Here is an 18316-nt window from a genome sequence, read left to right as displayed (position 1 = left end):
ACGAATTTATTTTCTAATACAAATTCCTAAATTTCACTTATTATCCGTATCCTTACCCAAACTTGGCCCCGCGAAATCCGTTTCGCATAGGGCCCCACAACGGTTGAGTCCGGCCCTGCTATTTAGTGACGGGTGAATACAGAGTAAATTACTTGTTCTCCTCCCCCCTTCCTCTTTTTTTTTTAGCCGCTAAAACTACGTTGGGTAGAAATAAAAAAAAAAAAAGAGTGATCTTTCCATGAATTCTTGGTCACAACGGTTAAGTCCGGCCCTGCTATTTTGTGACGGGTGAATACTACTTGTTCCCCCCCCCCTTTTCCGTTTTTTTTTTCGAAGGATAACTCTATCCGTCCGACTTGCAGAAATAAAAGAGTGATCTTTCCTTTACTTCTTCTTCTTGTCCAAACTGTTGAGCCATGAAGAGAATTATATATAGAGATAGTCAACCCACGGCGTAAGATACGCCGCTATTTTGCAGATTTGGCATTAGGCCACTGCAACCTATGCGACCATAGTGGCCCCCACACTTTCATAGGACCCGCACTTTTATAGGATTCGAGCTAATTCAGGGTGTATAAATTGTTAAATTAAACCATTTGATAATTTAAAACAGATTTTTCGCGCCCTCCATGTCGAATTACCAGGAGCTCCTGGAAATCTGCCGAAATTGCAAAATATACGAAAAGTCCTTAAAATATACGGAAATATATGGACAAAAATTATCATTTTGGGGTGTAATTCAATATGGAAAACGCCAATCCTACGCGCTAAATAAAAAAGACATTATGCATTAGCCGTAATTGTGTAATCTGGTGATAGAAGCTTCTCGCACCTCAGACTAATGAAGAATTACTAGAGTTCAACAATTCTCAAAGATAGATTGAAACATTTGGTAATTCTTGCTATTGAGCGTGATCTATTTAGGAAATAGAATTATTATGATATACTTTATGACTTTGCTACACGCAAAGCTCGTAAAGTAATTCTGTACGTAGTAAAGAATGAATTAAATGCATAGACGAATTTTGTTTTTCGTATACAAACTCTTAAATTTCACTTATTATCCTCTTCCCTACCCAAACTTACCCCCGCAAAATCCACAATGGTTAATTCCGGCGCTGCTATTTAATGACGGGTGAATATACATAGTTGATTACTTGTTCTCTTGCCACGACTTCTTAGTCACAATGGTTAAATCCGGCGCTGCTATTTAGTGTTTGTAAAATGTTTGTTTGTAAAATGTTTTACATGTTTCGGATGTTCCTTCAGAGTTGAAGATAGTTTACTTCCTAGTCCAAACCTCCGCAGGACGAAGGAGGATGGGAGGGGGCAGGGTTTGATAAATCCAAACGACAGTCCAGCGCGCAAACCGCACGACCAGGCAGCCATCCGTAGTGACGGGTGAATACTACTTGTTCTCCCCGCCCCTTCTTGTTTTTTCGTGGGATAACTCTATCCGCAGAAATAAAAGAGTGATCTTTCCTTTTCTTCTTCTTCTTCTCGCCCAAACTCTTGAGCCATGAAGAGAATTATATATAAAGATAGATATTCAACTAATTTTGTTCACAACTTATGATTTATCCATAAAAATAGGACCCCCCCCCCTTTTTCAGAGGGCTAGAGTGGGGAGGGCAGTACATGTATCGCCACTGAATCGGCCAAGATATCAGAAGGGGAGCGACATAATATCAAATTTATATATTAATTAAAATAATTATTTCACAAACTATTATTTCTCCATAAAAGTAGGACCGCCCCCCCTCTCAAAGGGTTTAGGTGGGAAGGGCAGTAGAGGTATTCGCCCCCCCCCCCAATCGGTCAACAGGGGAACGACATAATATAAAGATCGGTAAAAAAAAATCCATAGCAAGTTTTAATCATATAGACACTTAATTGATTCTGTTAGCAAGCTGTGATTTCTACAAATAAATTGGACCACCCCACCACTAGAAAGTTTACGGGGGGGGGGGGGTCGGGATTGATGACATTGCCCCCTCCCGACCCCACCAAATCGGCCAACATACTACAAGGGGGGGCGAAATAATTTAAAAATAGGTCAGTATACAAATTGTGTGAATTCTATACTAAAATTCGTCCGCCCCCCCCCCCTTCGGATCGCTCCTACCGCCCCCCCCCCTGGATCCGCCAGTGATCCCTTATCAGTGTTCCATGAAGAATTCTCTTTTAGGTTGGCACCTCTGCAACAATGCCGCCCTCTAATTAATAACAAGAATCTTCTAAGGAATGTTGATATCCTCAAAACTGTCTGTGAGGTAATCACCACCCATTCAGCTGATAGCGTGGTTTGGTATATTGGTGTCTTATTTACCTGTCATTATCTCCAAACGTAGGGTTTCATGTTTTGTTCATTTTCACTGATAACACCCCCTCTGGCACAGTATCCAATGAGGCATCACTATCTAGAGAAATAGGCAAACGTCAGGTTAAGGCCAACAGCTCTGTTGAGACGAAATCGGTCTTTCCGCCTACCCAGCTAACGTGTGTATGGATCTGAGACCTGGGTGTTCTGCAGGAGGGAGCTGAAGCTCCTCTAACGCTTTTAATAGAGATCCCTGCGCATACGCTGGCAAGACTACACGTTCTGCTGGAAGCGGGTGTAGGGTTCCACGACAATTCGTTCACTGACATTTCGTTCACCGACAGATCGTTCACGACTTTTCTTTCACACGACAGTTCGTTCACCAGACATTTCGTTCACCCGACAATTTGTTCACGCGACTATTCGTTCACCCGACATTTCGCTCACCGACAACTTGCTCACAGATAACTTTCTTACCGACAGTTGGTTTACGACAAATCGTTCACTGGATAGTAACATATTGTTAATATTATATATTCTCGTTGCGTGTTTAATTTGTTTGCATTGAAACTTTTGTAGCCATTATTTCCACACAAAAACCAGTTTCCTTATTAATTTGTTGTTGTTTTTTTTTTGTTAATTCTTTATTCATTGTTTACTTTATAGTGAAAATGTCCAATAGGTATGTTAAGTTTGGTGAAAAAATGTAAACAAATAAATAAATAAATAAAATAAATAAATAAATAAAATAAATAAATATTTAAAAAATATTCAGATAACAAACAAAAACTTTCACCAATGTTTTGCAAAGGCGTAGATGAATGTAAAAAAAAAACAACCAATGACTTGTCAATGAACCATTTCTCCTTTTATAAGCTCTGTAGGTTTTAACTAGAGTATCCAGCTGAAGATAAAGAGTGTTGACCATAACGGCATGATGGAACAGGTATGTTAATTAAACATCTGAACCGCTATTAAGAAGATAAGCAAATGTGGGTGAGGTGAACAAGACTACATAACGGACATGAGTGTAAAAGAAGGCCGACATGATGAAAGTAAAAATTTTGCCTATCGTTCAGTGACGGCCCATTACAAATTTTCAGCTAGCTTGTTGTCAGATCGCATTTTTAGCGGCCCCCGAAAGGGGAAAAGACGCTATTATTTTGATGTGGAATGTCTGTCCGTCCGTCCCGTTTAGATCTCGCAAACTAGAAAAGATAGTGAAAATCCGATAGCATAATATTTTAGACCATTCAGAGTTCTGACGCAACGGCTACTTTTTTCTTTTCTGAAAGTGAAAAATCTAATTTTTAAAATCACTTATACAAGCAGTTTTTCATAAAAATACACCACTTTTACAACTATTCACTATTAATAGTTACAAACACGGGAGGCTCCTTAATAGGGGAGATGAGAATCTATTATATTTTTAACAAATTTATGCAAACAGTTTTAGATTTTTTGTGAACATTTTTTTTTTACATTTGTATTGCTAAGTTAAGTAAGTTCTGTTATAATTACTACTACATTTAAACAAAACAAAAAAAAAAAAGAGAAAAAATCTATTTTGTATGCATATAAGTTGAACATAATTTAAAACAGCAATTGATACGTAGTTTTTCATATTATCGTGTGAAAATTAATGATGGCACATTGAACTAAAATTATTATTTTTTTTTACGGAAATGTTTTTTTCTTGAGGAATAATAGATTGTCCCTTTACAAAACAATTAGAGCAATTATATATTTATTATAAGATATTAGTTAGGCCAGGTTCACATCTAACTTCACATTCACTTTCACCTATCCTTTGGTCTGTGGACCGCTGGGGCACCACACAAGATCCGTCAACCTTCTTTCTCTATTCTTCTCTGTCCTTTGTCTTTGATAGAATTTCATTCTGATGTTCTTTCTGAAAATATTGAAACCTGCCTTTTTTACCTGTCTAGGTGGACCACTTCGGGGGCCGAAATTGAGTTTGTGTCACATATGGTCCTCATTAACAAAGAATTAACAAATAAAAAAAATTAACAAAGAAACTCAGATTACGCCCGATATCAAGCAAATGTTTTTGTTTCATAGCTTTATATGCAATAAAACAAAATATTTAAATGTAAAAAAAAAAAAAGCGGAGCAATAAAAGTTTATATAAACATTTTAATGGGTTTATTCAAATATTGTGTGTTTCTTATGAAATGGGAGACAATACGAACCAATTATAAGGAGTTCTTTCCTTTGCCTCCCCTTGAATTTCATTACGCAACGAGTTTCCGGCCGACGGTCTCGTCCGAGATAAGAGCGAGGCGAGGAAGGCACTCGTTGTCAGTAGGACGAGAAGGGGGTAGGTGGTGGGACCTTAACTGTATTACGCAAAAATCAGGCCGCCAGCCGACGCCAAACAATGAAGCAAAGGGGCGAATCTCTCCACCCCCTGCTACTTAAAGGCCCCATTCATCGAAAGGAGTTTTTGAATGGGCCCAGGACGGGGTAGGAAATTATAAATTGGCCCCGCACTACTATCCGGTTCCTCATGCGGGCCCCTAACTCAGCCCGGGCCTGAACAGGTAGCTTTGCTGGCTGGGTGTTCTCCCCCCCCCCCCTTCCCACGGTCCCTTAAGTTACGTGGGGTAGAAATAAATAAAATAGTGATCTTTCCATGACTTTTTGGTCCCAATGGTTAAGTCCGGTCCTGCTATTTAGTGACGGCTGAATACTACTTGTTCTCTCCCCCCCCCCTCTTTTTTTTTCGTGGAGTAACTCAAGTCCGACTTGCAGAAATAAAAGAGTGATCTTTCTGGTGCATTAATGTGAATTATGCAACCAATTATAGTGCTATGAAGCAATGTGAATAAATTGCAAGACAGGACCACATTAATGTGAATTATGAAACCAATTATAGTACTATGAAGCAATGTGAATAAATTGCAAGACAGGACCACATTAATGTGAATTATGAAACCAATTATAGTACAGTGTAGTGTGAACTGTGAAGCAATGTGGATATATTGCAAGACAGGACCACAAAGTAGATAGAAAATCACATTGGAATACAAAATTCCCCTTATGGACCATGCGGTCTATAGGGCAGATGATGTAAAGGTCATCTGTTTCTGTGGCCTACGGTTAACTAGGGTGTCATGTGGCCAGCATAACGACCAACTGCCTTTACTTTTCTCAACTTATGTCAGGCTGGCTGGACTCAGAGGCGCCCTAAAGATGCCGAAATTCAAAATCGCAGACATTAGAATATACATCTTTTGAAACTATTTCATTTGGCTTTAAAAAAAAAAAAAACAACCAACAAAAAAAACAACCAAAAAAAACATGCTTTATTAATAATTTTATTCCCCACAGCAATGTTAGCAAACTGTAAAGCCATAACCATGAAACACATTTTAAAATATCAGCATAGATCGACTAATATTAGAGACACAGGCAGTTCATCAACATATGAAGAACGTAAGACGAAGGTAGGCCTAAATCAAACCGGCTTCAATGTTTTTCTTGAACAGCGTACTTTGATGTTTGTGCTATTGGTGTTTTATTTGCTCGCTGGACCATGACCAGATAAAGCAATAGGCCTATTTTACCATTAGTAAGAATTATGCTGATCTTTGCTCAATGTAAACACATTTAACGAGTTAGTTGGCTTTGGACATTGCATAAAATTATCACTATTTACTTTATAAAGCATCCACATTACCTATAAGAATTTAATTACTCCTATAAACCAATGCTTGGTGAGCCAGTTGTTAGTAAACCATTTGTACAAAAGTAAAGTTCCCCTTTCAGACCTATCGGGAAGATGATGTAAAGGTCGTCTGTTTCTGTGGCCCACGTTTAACGAGAGTGTCATGTGGCCAGCACAACGACCACTCGCCTTTATGTTTCCCCAACTAAAACCAGGTACCCATTAGAGCTAGGTTGACTCAGAGGCGCCCTAATGATCCTGAAAGTAAAAATCTTAGTCTTCGCCAGGTTCGGAAGCAAAGCGCTTAACCGCTCAGCCACCACGTCTCCAAAACCAATAGTAGTGGAAACCATTTGTCATGAACCAGATGTCGGTTGAACCATTTGTCGTGAACCAGATGTCGGTTGAACCATTTGTCATGAACCAGATGTCGGTTGAACCATTTGTCGTGAACCAGATGTCGGTTGAACCATTTGTCGTGAACCAGATGTCGGTTGAACCATTTGTCGTGAACCAGATGTCGGTTGAACCATTTGTCGTGAACCAGATGTCGGATGAACCATTTGCCGTGAACCAGATGTCGGCTGAACCATTTGTCGTGAACCAGATGTCGGTTGAACCATTTGTCGTGAACCAGATGTCGGTTGAACCATTTGTCGTGAACCAGATGTCAGTTAAACCATTTGTCGTGAACCAGATATCGGTTAAACCATTTGTCGTGAACCAGATGTCGGTTTAACCAATGTCGTGAACCAGATGTCGGTTTAACCAATGTCGTGAAACAGATGTCGGCTGAAACATTAGTCATGAACAAGATGTCTGTTGAACCATTTGTCGTGAACCAGATGTCGGTTGAACCATTTGTCATGAACCAGATATCAGTTGAACCATTTGTCGTGAACCAGATGTCGGTTGAACCATTTGTCGTGAACCAGATGTCGACTAAACCATTTGTCATGAACCAGATGTCGGTTGAACCATTTGTCGTGAACCAGATGTCGGTTGAACCATTTGTCGTGAACCAGATGTCGGTTGAACCATTTGTCGTGAACAAGATGTCAGTTGAACCATTTGTCATGAACCAAATGTCGGTTGAACCATTTGTCGTGAACCAGATGTCGGTTGAACCATTTGTCGTGAACCAGATGTCAGTTGAACCATTTGTTATGAACCAGATGTCGGTTAAACCATTTGTCGTGAACCAGATGTCGGTTGAACCATTTGTCATGAACCAGATGTCGGCTGAACCATTTGTCATGAACCAGATGTCGGTTAAACCATTTGTCATGAACCAGATGTCGGTTGAACCATTTGTCGTGAACCAGATGTCGGTTAAACCATTTGTCGTGAACCAGATGTCGGTTGAACGATTTGTCGTGAGCAGATGTCGACTGAACCATTTGTCATGAACCAGATGTCGGTTGAACCATTTATCGTGAACCAGATTTCGGTTAAACCATTTGTCGTGAACCAGATGTCAGTTAAACCATTTGTCGTGAACCAGATGTCGGTTGAACCATTTGTCGTGAACAAGATGTCAGTTTAACCATTTGTCATGAACCAAATGTCGGTTGAACCATTTGTCGTGAACCAGATGTTGGGCGAACCAGATGTCGGTTGAACCAGATGTGAACCAGATGTCGGTTGAACCATTTGTCCTGAACCAGATGTCAGTTGAACCATTTGTCATGTAATGTGTGATCAAATGTTGTTAGCTGAAAACTTGAACCATTTGTCGGGTACAATTAGTCGGTTGAACCATTTGGCTGTAAACTATTTGTCCTAACTCCCAGGCCCAGCTTATTGTGTATCATGGGATACTGTTTCTTATGCTCTTGTCAAGTCCAACATTGAAAGATGGACATGTGACCAATCTCAGACTTACAAAGCAAATTATTTGATACCCTGATTCACATACTAGGCTTTGTGTTGGGGTAACTGCAATGTATTTAAAGGCATGTCACTTTTATCTGGTTAATTAACAGAGAGATATCAAGCAAAATAAAAATAAAAAACTTTTTAAAAAAAGGTTATAGAAGGAGAAGAACGGAAAAATCACTGCCACATCTCTCTCAGTACTGCAAGCTTTAATTCCCTTTTAAAATAAAACACAATTAATTAATTACCACTAATTGATTAATTAGGCCTAATTGGTTTATGCTTTTTTTATTCATTCATGTATCGTCATCTACTATGAATAATTGTGAAAGAATATCACAGAATAGAAGAGCAAAGATTGTTCCCAGGCTTGTGTCCTAAAGGCAGAACACGAGCTCAGTGGCGTGATGATGCAGAGACAGATCTACAAAAAATAAAAGAGTCCGGGCAAGGAGATGCAAAGCCCAGGATAGATCAGAATAAAAGGATGTGTTAGAGAAGGCCAGAGCCCTCCTTCCATGGCTGCAGTGCCACTGGGATTGATGGATCGTTCACGGCTTCTTATTGAAATAGTTAGCCTCTTACATGAAATTGTGTTTAGATGCTTTTGTTTATTTGTTTTTTACGATCTATTCAAACATTTATTTTTGTGGATGTACTTTAGTGTTCTATTATATAGCTACTCCGTCGTCGAAGATGAGAACATTTCTCATTTCCTATGAACTCAAAGATGGCTATTAAGTCCAATTTCTGCTTTTAAAAGCTGGCCACGTAGGTGGCATGTGGGGTAAGTTGTGGGTCAAAGCAGATAAGCCTGCTGCTTCTCAGTTGTTGTTTTTTATTTAGCTTTTTATTTATTTTTTTTTAGCTGGCTTTGAGGTTAAAAACCCTTTTCAATATCTATGGCCTCCTTCAGTCGCAAAGCGATTATGGATTATCTCCTGGAAAGTTGAATGCCTGGGCATTACCTGTGGTCGGAACGATGTCGTCCACACATCAGTTCCCGCCTCTTCACGCTGCTGATGTATCGAAAGGAACGGCAGTGCCTATACAGTTTGGGGTCAGTGGCGTCGCAGGTTCTGTCAGGGTGTAGCACTGAGTGCTGCAAACTGCCGTAGGGTCGCCAGCTCCTGATTTTTCCTCAGGGTTGACTCCCGATCAAGCCTTTACTATGATTGGGTATAGCTGCAAGGCCACAGAGGTTTGAATTCAGAGTTTACTTTCTCCTAGGTGGGTAGCCAGCTATGGCTAACGAGCCCCTCCTGCCCGAAGCTTACTGTTAGTGAGAACAGTTCCGCCGAACTCAATATCTGAGCCACCCCGAAGTCCAGGTGTTGAACTGGTTGTTAGAGGCTATTTGAGACGCCATTAGGAAGCAGTTTAATTGTAGTGGAGTACTTATATCCTTTTCAATATAAAACTAAAGCAAACTACAGACATCAAACACTGAGTGTAAAGAAGAGGGTTTTAAGTAAAAAAAACAAAAAAAAAAAAACCCTCCTCTCTAGAGGATTAAGTTTAAAACCCCACTCCAGATGGTTTTGACGGTAAAACTCACCTTTTCGAAAAAAAATAAAATAAAGCAAACTACAATCGACAAAAAAAAATCCCACACCACTTCTAAAAAAAAAAACTTGCTACGCCCTTGACGAAGTCTATTTGATGCCAGTGCTTTGATCCGGGATGCATCCACGATGTCTTTTTTTTGTTGTGGTAACTGGATAAATGTATTTGTTACTGTCATTTTGTGGGCTGCGCACATTTCTAACAACAGTGCGTCTTCTAACTGAATGGGAACGTTGTAAAGACTTCATTGTTCCCACTCGAGTGTGTAGCGAATACCTAGTCTGTAGATATAGTTTTATTATATGGACAAGAACTCATGGAACCAGTTTTCTCTAAACAATTTGCCATGATTCCTGATAAGACTTTTCCACCTGCCTGTCCAGATTCTTCTTTTCGTCTCTTTAAATGAATAATTTTATATTCCAGAAGATATTCAAAGGTGAAAGAAGGGTAAAGGGTGATCTATTCAGCTGTATGGCCTCCTTCAGTCGCGAAGCAACTAAAGATCATCTCATACAAATGAGATGCTTGTGTATTAGCTAAGGTCGGAACGATGTCGCCCACACATCAGTGCCCCCCCTCCACACAAATGATGTGTCCAAAGGCAGGTGCCGATTCAGTTTGGGATCAGCTGTGAGGCAGGTTCTGACATGGTCTAGCACTAATTATTTTCAGGGTTGACTCCCGAAGTCATGTTTGGGTATAGCTATCTTTAGCACTTTTATTACAAAATCAAACTGACTTTTTTTTTTTTCAAGTTTATATCAAATCACTCTGTCTTTCTGGTAAAAATGTGTACACATTATTTCTGACAACACAAGAATCAATTAAAAAAAAACAGCTAATTAACTATTGGTAATTAATTATTTTGATTGTGCTTGCTATCTCAAACAAGGGAAAGAAATTGTACTTGATTGAGGTGGTGGTATAAGCTGAATTAGTCACCTTCATAGGTTGCCGCTTTAAAGTAAGTTTAAAAAACAATAGATAACTATACAATCTTCTGTTTTCATACACACCATGAAATTGTGCTAAACAAATATTTTAAAGAAATATTTCAAATTACAGAGATGTATTATTGTTAGTTTAGATCTAATAGAAATTTAATTACATGCTGATCAAAACTAATTGATACAATTACACTTTATATAAGCTTTTTATTTTTCTTTAAAGTATTCAATTTACAATGTCAAGAACAAGATCAAAGAAACACTAAAAGAATGAAATTTAGATCAAAATGTTAGAAAATGAAATTAATATTTTTCTAAAATAGCATTTACGTAATGAAAGCAATACTATCACTTTCTTTTAGCCTGTCATCTTTTTTAAAAAATCTTTGTAAAAATGTTTTCTTTTTAGTTTTCTATGAGCCCTACATTGTATAATGAAATTGTACTCATGTGAAATGTGAACAGAGAAGATGAAACATGATACATTTTAAACAAAATTTTGAGTATAAATGAAATTTTTAAAATTTATTTACATTTTAAATATCATTTACAATTCAGACTTCTTTATTATGAAATTTGGTATGTTTCATTCAGTTATACCCAAGTATACTTTCAATTTCAGAAGAGTGCATTCAGTTATACCCAAGTATACCTTCAGTTTCAGGAAAATGCATTCATTTATACCCAAGTATACCTTCAGTTCAGGAGAGTGCATTCAGTTATACCCAAGTATACCTTCAGTTCAGGAGAGTGCATTCAGTTATACCCAAGTATACTTTCAGTTCAGGAGAGTGCATTCAGTTATACCCAAGTATATCTTCAGTTCAGGAGAGTGCATTCAGTTATACCCAAGTATACCTTCAGTTCAGGAGAGTGCATTCAGTTATACCCAAGTGTACCTTCAGTTCCAGGAGAATGCATTCAATTTTTCCAACCATCACACCTACTTTCTATATGATCTAAAAGTTTGACTGCTCTGATTTTATAAGTGAATTTACATAATTGTACAAAAATAAATAAATGGTCCAATAATTATGCTATAATTTGCCTCCTTTCACTATTACAGCAACAGGTTCATCATTCTCTGATCCTTAAAAATAAAGGAAACAAAAATCTTATTAACAAAACAGAACAAAACAAGATTATATTTAATTATATTTGCAAGTGATAATGAAAAACAAAATAAAGAAGCATATCAGTAGAACTAGTCTCAAGCATTTTTATTGCAAATACTTTAAAGGAAAAGCTAACATTAAAATATTAAATTTTTGCAATAATCTCCACTTTTTACTATTCCTCTATTCAGCTTACAAATTCATCAACAAAACGGTGATAAAACCTGGTGGAATATGGACACAGGGCTCAAAATTGAACTAATATGATTTTCCTAGAAATTAGACTTTTAATGTATATCTTTGAGAAGAGAATTACTAGCTATTTGGCCACACTGAAAAAAACATGATGAAAATATGGTAACAATAAAGAGATACATTAAAACAATTATAAAAACCATTAAAAAAAAGGATTAAACCCAAAAATATAATCAGAAATTTATGGAGGGGAAAAGGCATGTTGGCTGAGTGGTCTTTCAAACCAAGGGGTAGCAGGTTTGAATCTCTATGAGACTGGGATCTTGAACTTCTGGATTTTCAGGATGCCCATGAGTCCACTCAACTCTAATGGGTACCTGACATTAGTTAGGGAAAGTAATGGCGGTTGGTTGTTGTGCTCTGGACACAAGACACCCAGACAACCTTTACATCATCTGCCCAAATTGGTATGAAAGAGGTACTTTCCTTTCCTTTATTACATTCATCACATCTCATAATTTTATTGCATACTTTCTTTATCATATTGATGTTCTACTGTTATAAGTTAAATAAACAGACACAAAAGGTTTTATAAAATGAGTGAGTTTGTGTATTACCATACTGAAGTGTGGCATTATACTGATGGCTGTTTCCTAGAACCTCAGTAACATGTGAAGGTTTCGATGCACTGAATCTATTTCCATTTTTACTTTCTTTATAATTGGCTACCAAACTGTACAGTAATGGCCTGTAATTTAATGCAAGATGTACCAATTTATACCAATTAAATCTTGAAAAATAACATTGGAGAAAAAGTCTTTGTTTTTAGTAGCTATGATAACTTTGCAAATGTAGTGTACACTTAGAACTAGTGTTATCTTCACCTTGTAATTTCAATAAAAAGACATTAGCAATGATTTCCAACAAATTTTTAAGTCAGAAAAAACAATATTAAGTGCTTAACTCATTGCTATAGCAGTAGTCTCTACTTTTTGGCAATGTATTAGTAAGTCAATTATGACATTGTTATAACACTGAGTCCCATTAGAAATTGCTATTTAGTGAACTTCTCAAAAGTCTCGGATAACAGATTTCCATTAAGAGTAATTAAACATTTAAATTAACAAACATTCAGAAACCTTTTATAAAAAATGCAAAGTACAATTTACTCTTGATAGTCCAATGATTACAGGACAATAGGAATGTCAGATTAACGGTATAAAATAAACAAAAGACAAAAAAGAAAGAGCTTTTTCAAATTGTGGATATTAGCTCCATATAAAGTCTACAGACTATTTTCTCAGAATGTCCTATTTTGTCACTATTTTCATAATGTTGTAAATGGTAAGTCACCCAATGCCATTATTTGAAAAATAGTGGTGGGAGTTTCACCACATTCATACCTCTTAATAATTCTCCATTATTCAGGAAGAGATAATGTTTTATGCTTAGGTTTGCCAATATTGCTTGCCATTATTCAAGACAAAAAAAAATTAACACTAAAAAATATTGCAGGTGAACTGTCATATATGGTAATCACAGAAGGACAGCATTGACTCAAATTATTTACTTACACTGATTTAGAAGGTGCATCTTCAACTACATTCAGTTCATTTCTTAGAAATTCTCTATCAAGAGGAACATGAGGAAGACCCGCTTCTGCAAATAGAAGTAAGCTTGTCAATATAAAACTTAATGTTCAGATGTTAAAGGGGTGGGCAAAATATGTGTATATAAATTTCTTTCATTTCATAATATTTCGGAGTAATACATTTAAAAAAATAATATATTACATCATCATAATCACACCCTCAATTGGTGAAGGGAAACAAAAAAGTTTTTTTTTTAGTTATTTCTATTGTTTAAAATATAATCCAAACTCTTAATTTGACGTCATTTACACCTCCCTGGCCCTTCAAATTAAGTGTATACATTTTATACTTTGATTTGAGCGGCATCAATTAATGAAAAGAAAAAGGTTATAGATATTTTAATAAACAAAATTTAAAGGAGGATGCATACCTGATATTAACACAGAATTTGTATATTTACATTTATTAAAGTCCAAAAATTCCCTAATTAATTCATATATGAGCACATTTTCACTATTCATCAACGGTTTTCTCTCTGATTGGTCATTTAAAGCTGTAAAGACTTCTGCTCTGATTCTGGCTTTAATCTCTCCAAGCACACCCCTGCTTTCTAAAGTATCTTTTAGAACTGTTGAAAAAACAAAGTAAAACTTGTAAATGGTCTTAAAATAAATTGGGCTCTAGCACCAAGTGATTTCTTGCATTTTGAGCTTCAAAAATGCATTCATCTAGTGTCTACAGCACACATTTCATCACAGTAAAAATAAAGCAAATCAAATAAAGAAAGGATGAATCGACATACAAATTATTTTGCCCTGTAGAACAATATTAAAGTGTGAGGTAGTTCACACAGATATAGGTCATTAATGAGCTTGATAGTCATAAGATCTTGTGTTAAGCAATACTTCCCATAGAGGGCCTATTGGTCATTCAAGAGACATTAAACAACCAAATTATTGTAAGACAATAATCAATGATAAAACATAGTAAGAACAAAAAAAAAACCTAGGTTAAACAATACCTAGGACTTATTCCTACTAAACGGACAACATAAAAATTAAAGCCATATAAATCTGTGCGTTAATATATATATATATATAGTCATTCACCCTAGACTACTAGGTTCATGGTAATTTCAGGCAAACCTACTCCATGGTGATGCAGGGTTTATTATTGATGAACTGTACAAGACTTTCCTATTTGTGTATGCAAGCACAGTATGTAAATTTATAATGCATTATAGTTTAGCTCTTGTGCAGAGTATACAACTTATAGCTATTTCTGATTTTAAATAGATCTAATTATTGCAAGAATAAGTTGAATCAAGCCCAAACCTAAAACTTCTTGGGTGCTGATTATAATTTACTTTTCACAAAAGAGTTTGAACAAAATATCTTCATAGACATACAATTATTACAAAATGACATCAAATTATTAATGGTTATCTTCTTCTTCTTCTAGCCAGCTTTATTGCTGCTGAGCTGTGAGCTCTTTTGCAGACTGTGCCAAGGAAAAATAGTGTGCTGTTTTCTTCAGTTGTTCAGCACTGCCGTACAGGGTGTTAGTTATGTTGGGCTGTAGTGGAAGTAGGGTGTGCCTAAGGTGGATTAGGAAGGGGCATTCAGAGAGGATATTGTTTACTGTTTCATAAGGGTGGGCGCATTGTCTACAAAGGGGGAGTTGTGTGGAATTTATTTTGTTCACATGGTAATTTAACAGAGGTGTGTGTCCTGTTCTTAGTTGGAAAATTGTAGATTGTTCTTTGCGGAGGAGGAAGTTAATACTGTCCAGTTTGTAAGGCATGGTAATTTCTTTGTACATGGCTCTGCCTGTGTTTCCTGATGCCCATTGGTTGAGCCACTTCTCTTTGTGATTGCTGACTAGCATTGACTTGGGGTGAGGTAGTTAACAGGTCTATCTGGTTGTTCCATAGATGATCCTGCCTTTGATAGTTTATCTGCCTTTTCATTTCCCATGATGCCAATGTGTCCAGAGATTTATTGTAGTGTGATATTGATTAATGGTTATAAGCATCTAATCTTTAATCATCAAGATGATCAATCTAGAATAGATTTATAACCATGACATGCTAAGTAATTTATAATGTAATATATTTAATAATCTACTAGATTTATCTTATAGTCATAATAGAATCTAGATAGATTTCTAGTCTTAAACTCTAAATTTAGTGCTAAACTATTATTATAAGTAGTATAATTATTATACTTATTTATAGATATATATAATGTACACCTATTACTACTACCACTAGATCTATAGATCTGTCTAAGTTTATTCTAGTAGTATTTTAATAGTTAACTCTATATCTAATTCATGTATAGGATATGCTAGATTATTTGAGTATATTATAATAAATAATAATATTATTTATAAATAGTATTATTATTATTATAATAAATGTAAATCTAGGAATAGAACAAAATTTGTTTACTTTATTCAATTTACTGTTACTTTTTTTTTAGAACTTCTATTTTATACTATAGCTTTAGTCAGATCTTGAAATATCTATATGGGAAGAGTGGTTAAGAGGCTAAGTACGCTTGAATTTGGCTACCTATGAAGGAGGCTCACGGTTCGACACCCGACTCAAGCAGAGTTGTGTTTACTGAGCGCCTAAAGGCAGCATGGAAATCCTTCTCCCAGATAACCCCTCCCCCTACTGGTACACAAATGAGCATGCTATAAGCATTAGTAGCGTTATAATATATATATATATATAATTATAAAAAACTTAAAATTAAAAGCTATAAATATAATTATAATAATTGTTGTCCTAGATAAAAAATAAACTAATGATAATACCAATGACTATAATTATAATATTATTATTACTAGGTCTAGATTAGATCATCATCTATTATCTAGAATAATGTAGATCTAATTATTCAAGAATAATCATAATTTAAGATCTATTATAATTATAATCTATAGTTTGTGTATAACTATAACTAGTTACTAATTAATTTTAATTCATCTAGATCTAGACTTTGCTTTTGACTTATAACTTTAACATAATCTACATGTAAATGATTAAGTCTATTGAATATTTAAATTTTTTTTGTTGTTGTTAAAGAGATGCTGTAGAAGTATAAAGAATTGAAATGATTAATACTAGATCTACCTTCCTTCAAGTCGTGACTTGACGCCATTTTGACGCTTTTAAAAGTTGTTGTTGGAGCTAGAAATATATAAAACAATAACTAGATCTCGGTTCAGCTACGAAAGAAAAAAAAAGATTTAGACGGCTATAAACCATTGACAGCATACTTGAGGTGATTTTAAAAAATATATGATGACGTTTGAAATAGATCTAAAAGTAAAAGCAGTTTAAAAAATATCGAGTTTGCAATCCTTAAGTCCCTGCCTAATGCTTTCCGCAACTTTCTAGTTTCTATTTAAACTGGACTTGCGGTACCGCCTACCGGGTATAGGGCCTACTAGATTGTCACTAGATTCGGCCTAACACGTCACATGGAATGCGTAGGACGTATATCTAGATTCAATTTATCTTCTGTAATTAATAAGAATATAGATCTATATATAATTCAGATATTTAGTTTACATAGCCTACTGAACTTTGATCATACTACATTACATTTTTAATTATATTATTGAAGAATGGGTCATCCTAAAAATGCAATTTCCTCACCACCCCCACAAATCAATAGCTTCGAGTATCTAAGAGCAGGTATTCAATAGTGAATGTGTGTCAAAGGAAATAGATAATTTAATTCTCTGGCTAAAACTAGTAGCGCTTTTCTTGCGACATCAAACGACAGTTAGCTTATTATGTTTTTCTACAGTCCGCCAAAACTTCAAGTCAATCACAAGCGGATCCAGAACTTTAAAGGGGGGGGGGGGGGGGAGGTTTTTTTCCAAACCCTAACCCTATGCATAAACGTGCGTACATCACACACACACATATATATATATATAAATAAAGCGGTGTTTCTCAACTTTGTGTGAAGAAAAAAAAAACTGTCATGTCGAGACCTTTCTCTTGATAGCTTGGGGGTCTGGGGGAGCGCTGTAAGCCTCCTCAGTGGGGTTCGGAGCAAAGCAATTTTTTAATTTTGATTCAAGCATAAATTATGAGCTATAGTCCCAAATTTATTTAACTAGAAAAATAGCAGATAGAGTAAAGGTTGGAAAAAGGCGACTAGGAAAAGAATGTTTGGGTTCAGAACTCATCTCAATCGTTACTCTTCTACTGAATACTTAGGCTATAATTGTTTGACAGCTACACTGAAAAGGGCTTTGCAATTATCCCATGATGGAAATGACAGCATTCTTTTTTTTTTTTTTTGGCAAGCTCTAATGTTAAAATAGGTCCCCTCGCCCCGCCCAAGTCATAAGGCCCTCATAGGCATAAAGAAAAATACCTGGCAGCAAATAACTCCATAAAGACAGCTGGAGAACTATTACAAAGGTCATAGGAAATACACCTGAGACCAAAGAAAAAGCTACAACTGAGGACAGGTGCAGCATAAGGGGCCGACAGACAAAATAACCTCTGGCAGACAAAATATGTAGGTCACAGCTGGTTCTGCATAGTCATGTAGCCTTCCGTAATATTCAGACCCTCTATGTAGCCTTCTCTTCAGACCATCTAAGTAGCCTTCATTAATATTCAGAACATCTGTGTCGGCTGGTATTTATAACCATGTGGTACTACACATTTCATTCAAGCAACCTAATGAAATACTATTTCTAATTTAGTGATGATAAATGTACTTTAATACCAAATTTATTAATATTTAGTAGTGTAACTGTAAAATAATTGTTGAATTTTTATTTTATACTAATCCTATTAATTTTTTTAGTCATTTAAAAAACTTGCATATGTTTTAAATAACCCATACACAGTGATATTTGGGGCTGAGTACATTTTATTGGGTAACTTCTGAAACATAACTTTTGTTTTTCAAGGTTTATTGTTAATGGGAACACACATATCTGGGAAGCATCATATCAATTGATGCATCACT

The 18316-nt window shown here is 36.0% G+C and overlaps 2 protein-coding genes across 2 annotated transcripts; one reads left to right on the top strand and one right to left on the bottom strand.

Moving 5' to 3' along the window:
- Window positions 1–6796: 6796 nt before the first annotated feature.
- Window positions 6797–7420, top strand: LOC106070315 (uncharacterized). The gene has a single exon (XM_056021114.1). The coding sequence runs from the start codon at window positions 6797–6799 to the stop codon at window positions 7418–7420; it is 624 nt and encodes a 207-aa protein (XP_055877089.1).
- Window positions 7421–10915: 3495 nt separating this feature from the next.
- On the bottom strand, window positions 10916–16760 carry LOC106055562 (centrosomal protein 20-like). The gene is made up of 5 exons (XM_013211865.2): window positions 16450–16760; window positions 13738–13935; window positions 13290–13374; window positions 12333–12463; window positions 10916–11495 (listed from the first exon to the last, which is right to left on the bottom strand). Exons 1-5 carry the CDS (start codon window positions 16475–16477, stop codon window positions 11443–11445), a joined length of 495 nt encoding a protein of 164 aa, XP_013067319.2. The 5' UTR covers window positions 16478–16760; the 3' UTR covers window positions 10916–11442.
- Window positions 16761–18316: the final 1556 nt, after the last annotated feature.

This window comes from Biomphalaria glabrata, chromosome 2 (assembly GCF_947242115.1).
Source record: "Biomphalaria glabrata chromosome 2, xgBioGlab47.1, whole genome shotgun sequence".
In the NCBI taxonomy this organism is placed as follows: Eukaryota; Metazoa; Mollusca; class Gastropoda; family Planorbidae; genus Biomphalaria; species Biomphalaria glabrata.
Note: the sequence above shows the minus strand (reverse complement) of the source record. Positions and strands in the feature narration are given on the sequence as shown.

Coding starts and splice junctions, on each gene's coding strand:
- LOC106070315 (XM_056021114.1), top strand. CDS start 6,797: ATGTCGGCTGAAACATTAGTCATGAACAAGATGTCTGTTGAACCATTT.
- LOC106055562 (XM_013211865.2), bottom strand. CDS start 16,477: ATGGCGTCAAGTCACGACTTGAAGGAAG. Junction 13,375..13,737: donor AAATTCTGTGTTAATATCAG/GTATGCATCCTC, acceptor TTCTATTTGCAG/AAGCGGGTCTTCCTCATGTT. Junction 12,464..13,289: donor GATGCACCTTCTAAATCAGT/GTAAGTAAATAA, acceptor ATTAAATTACAG/GCCATTACTGTACAGTTTGG.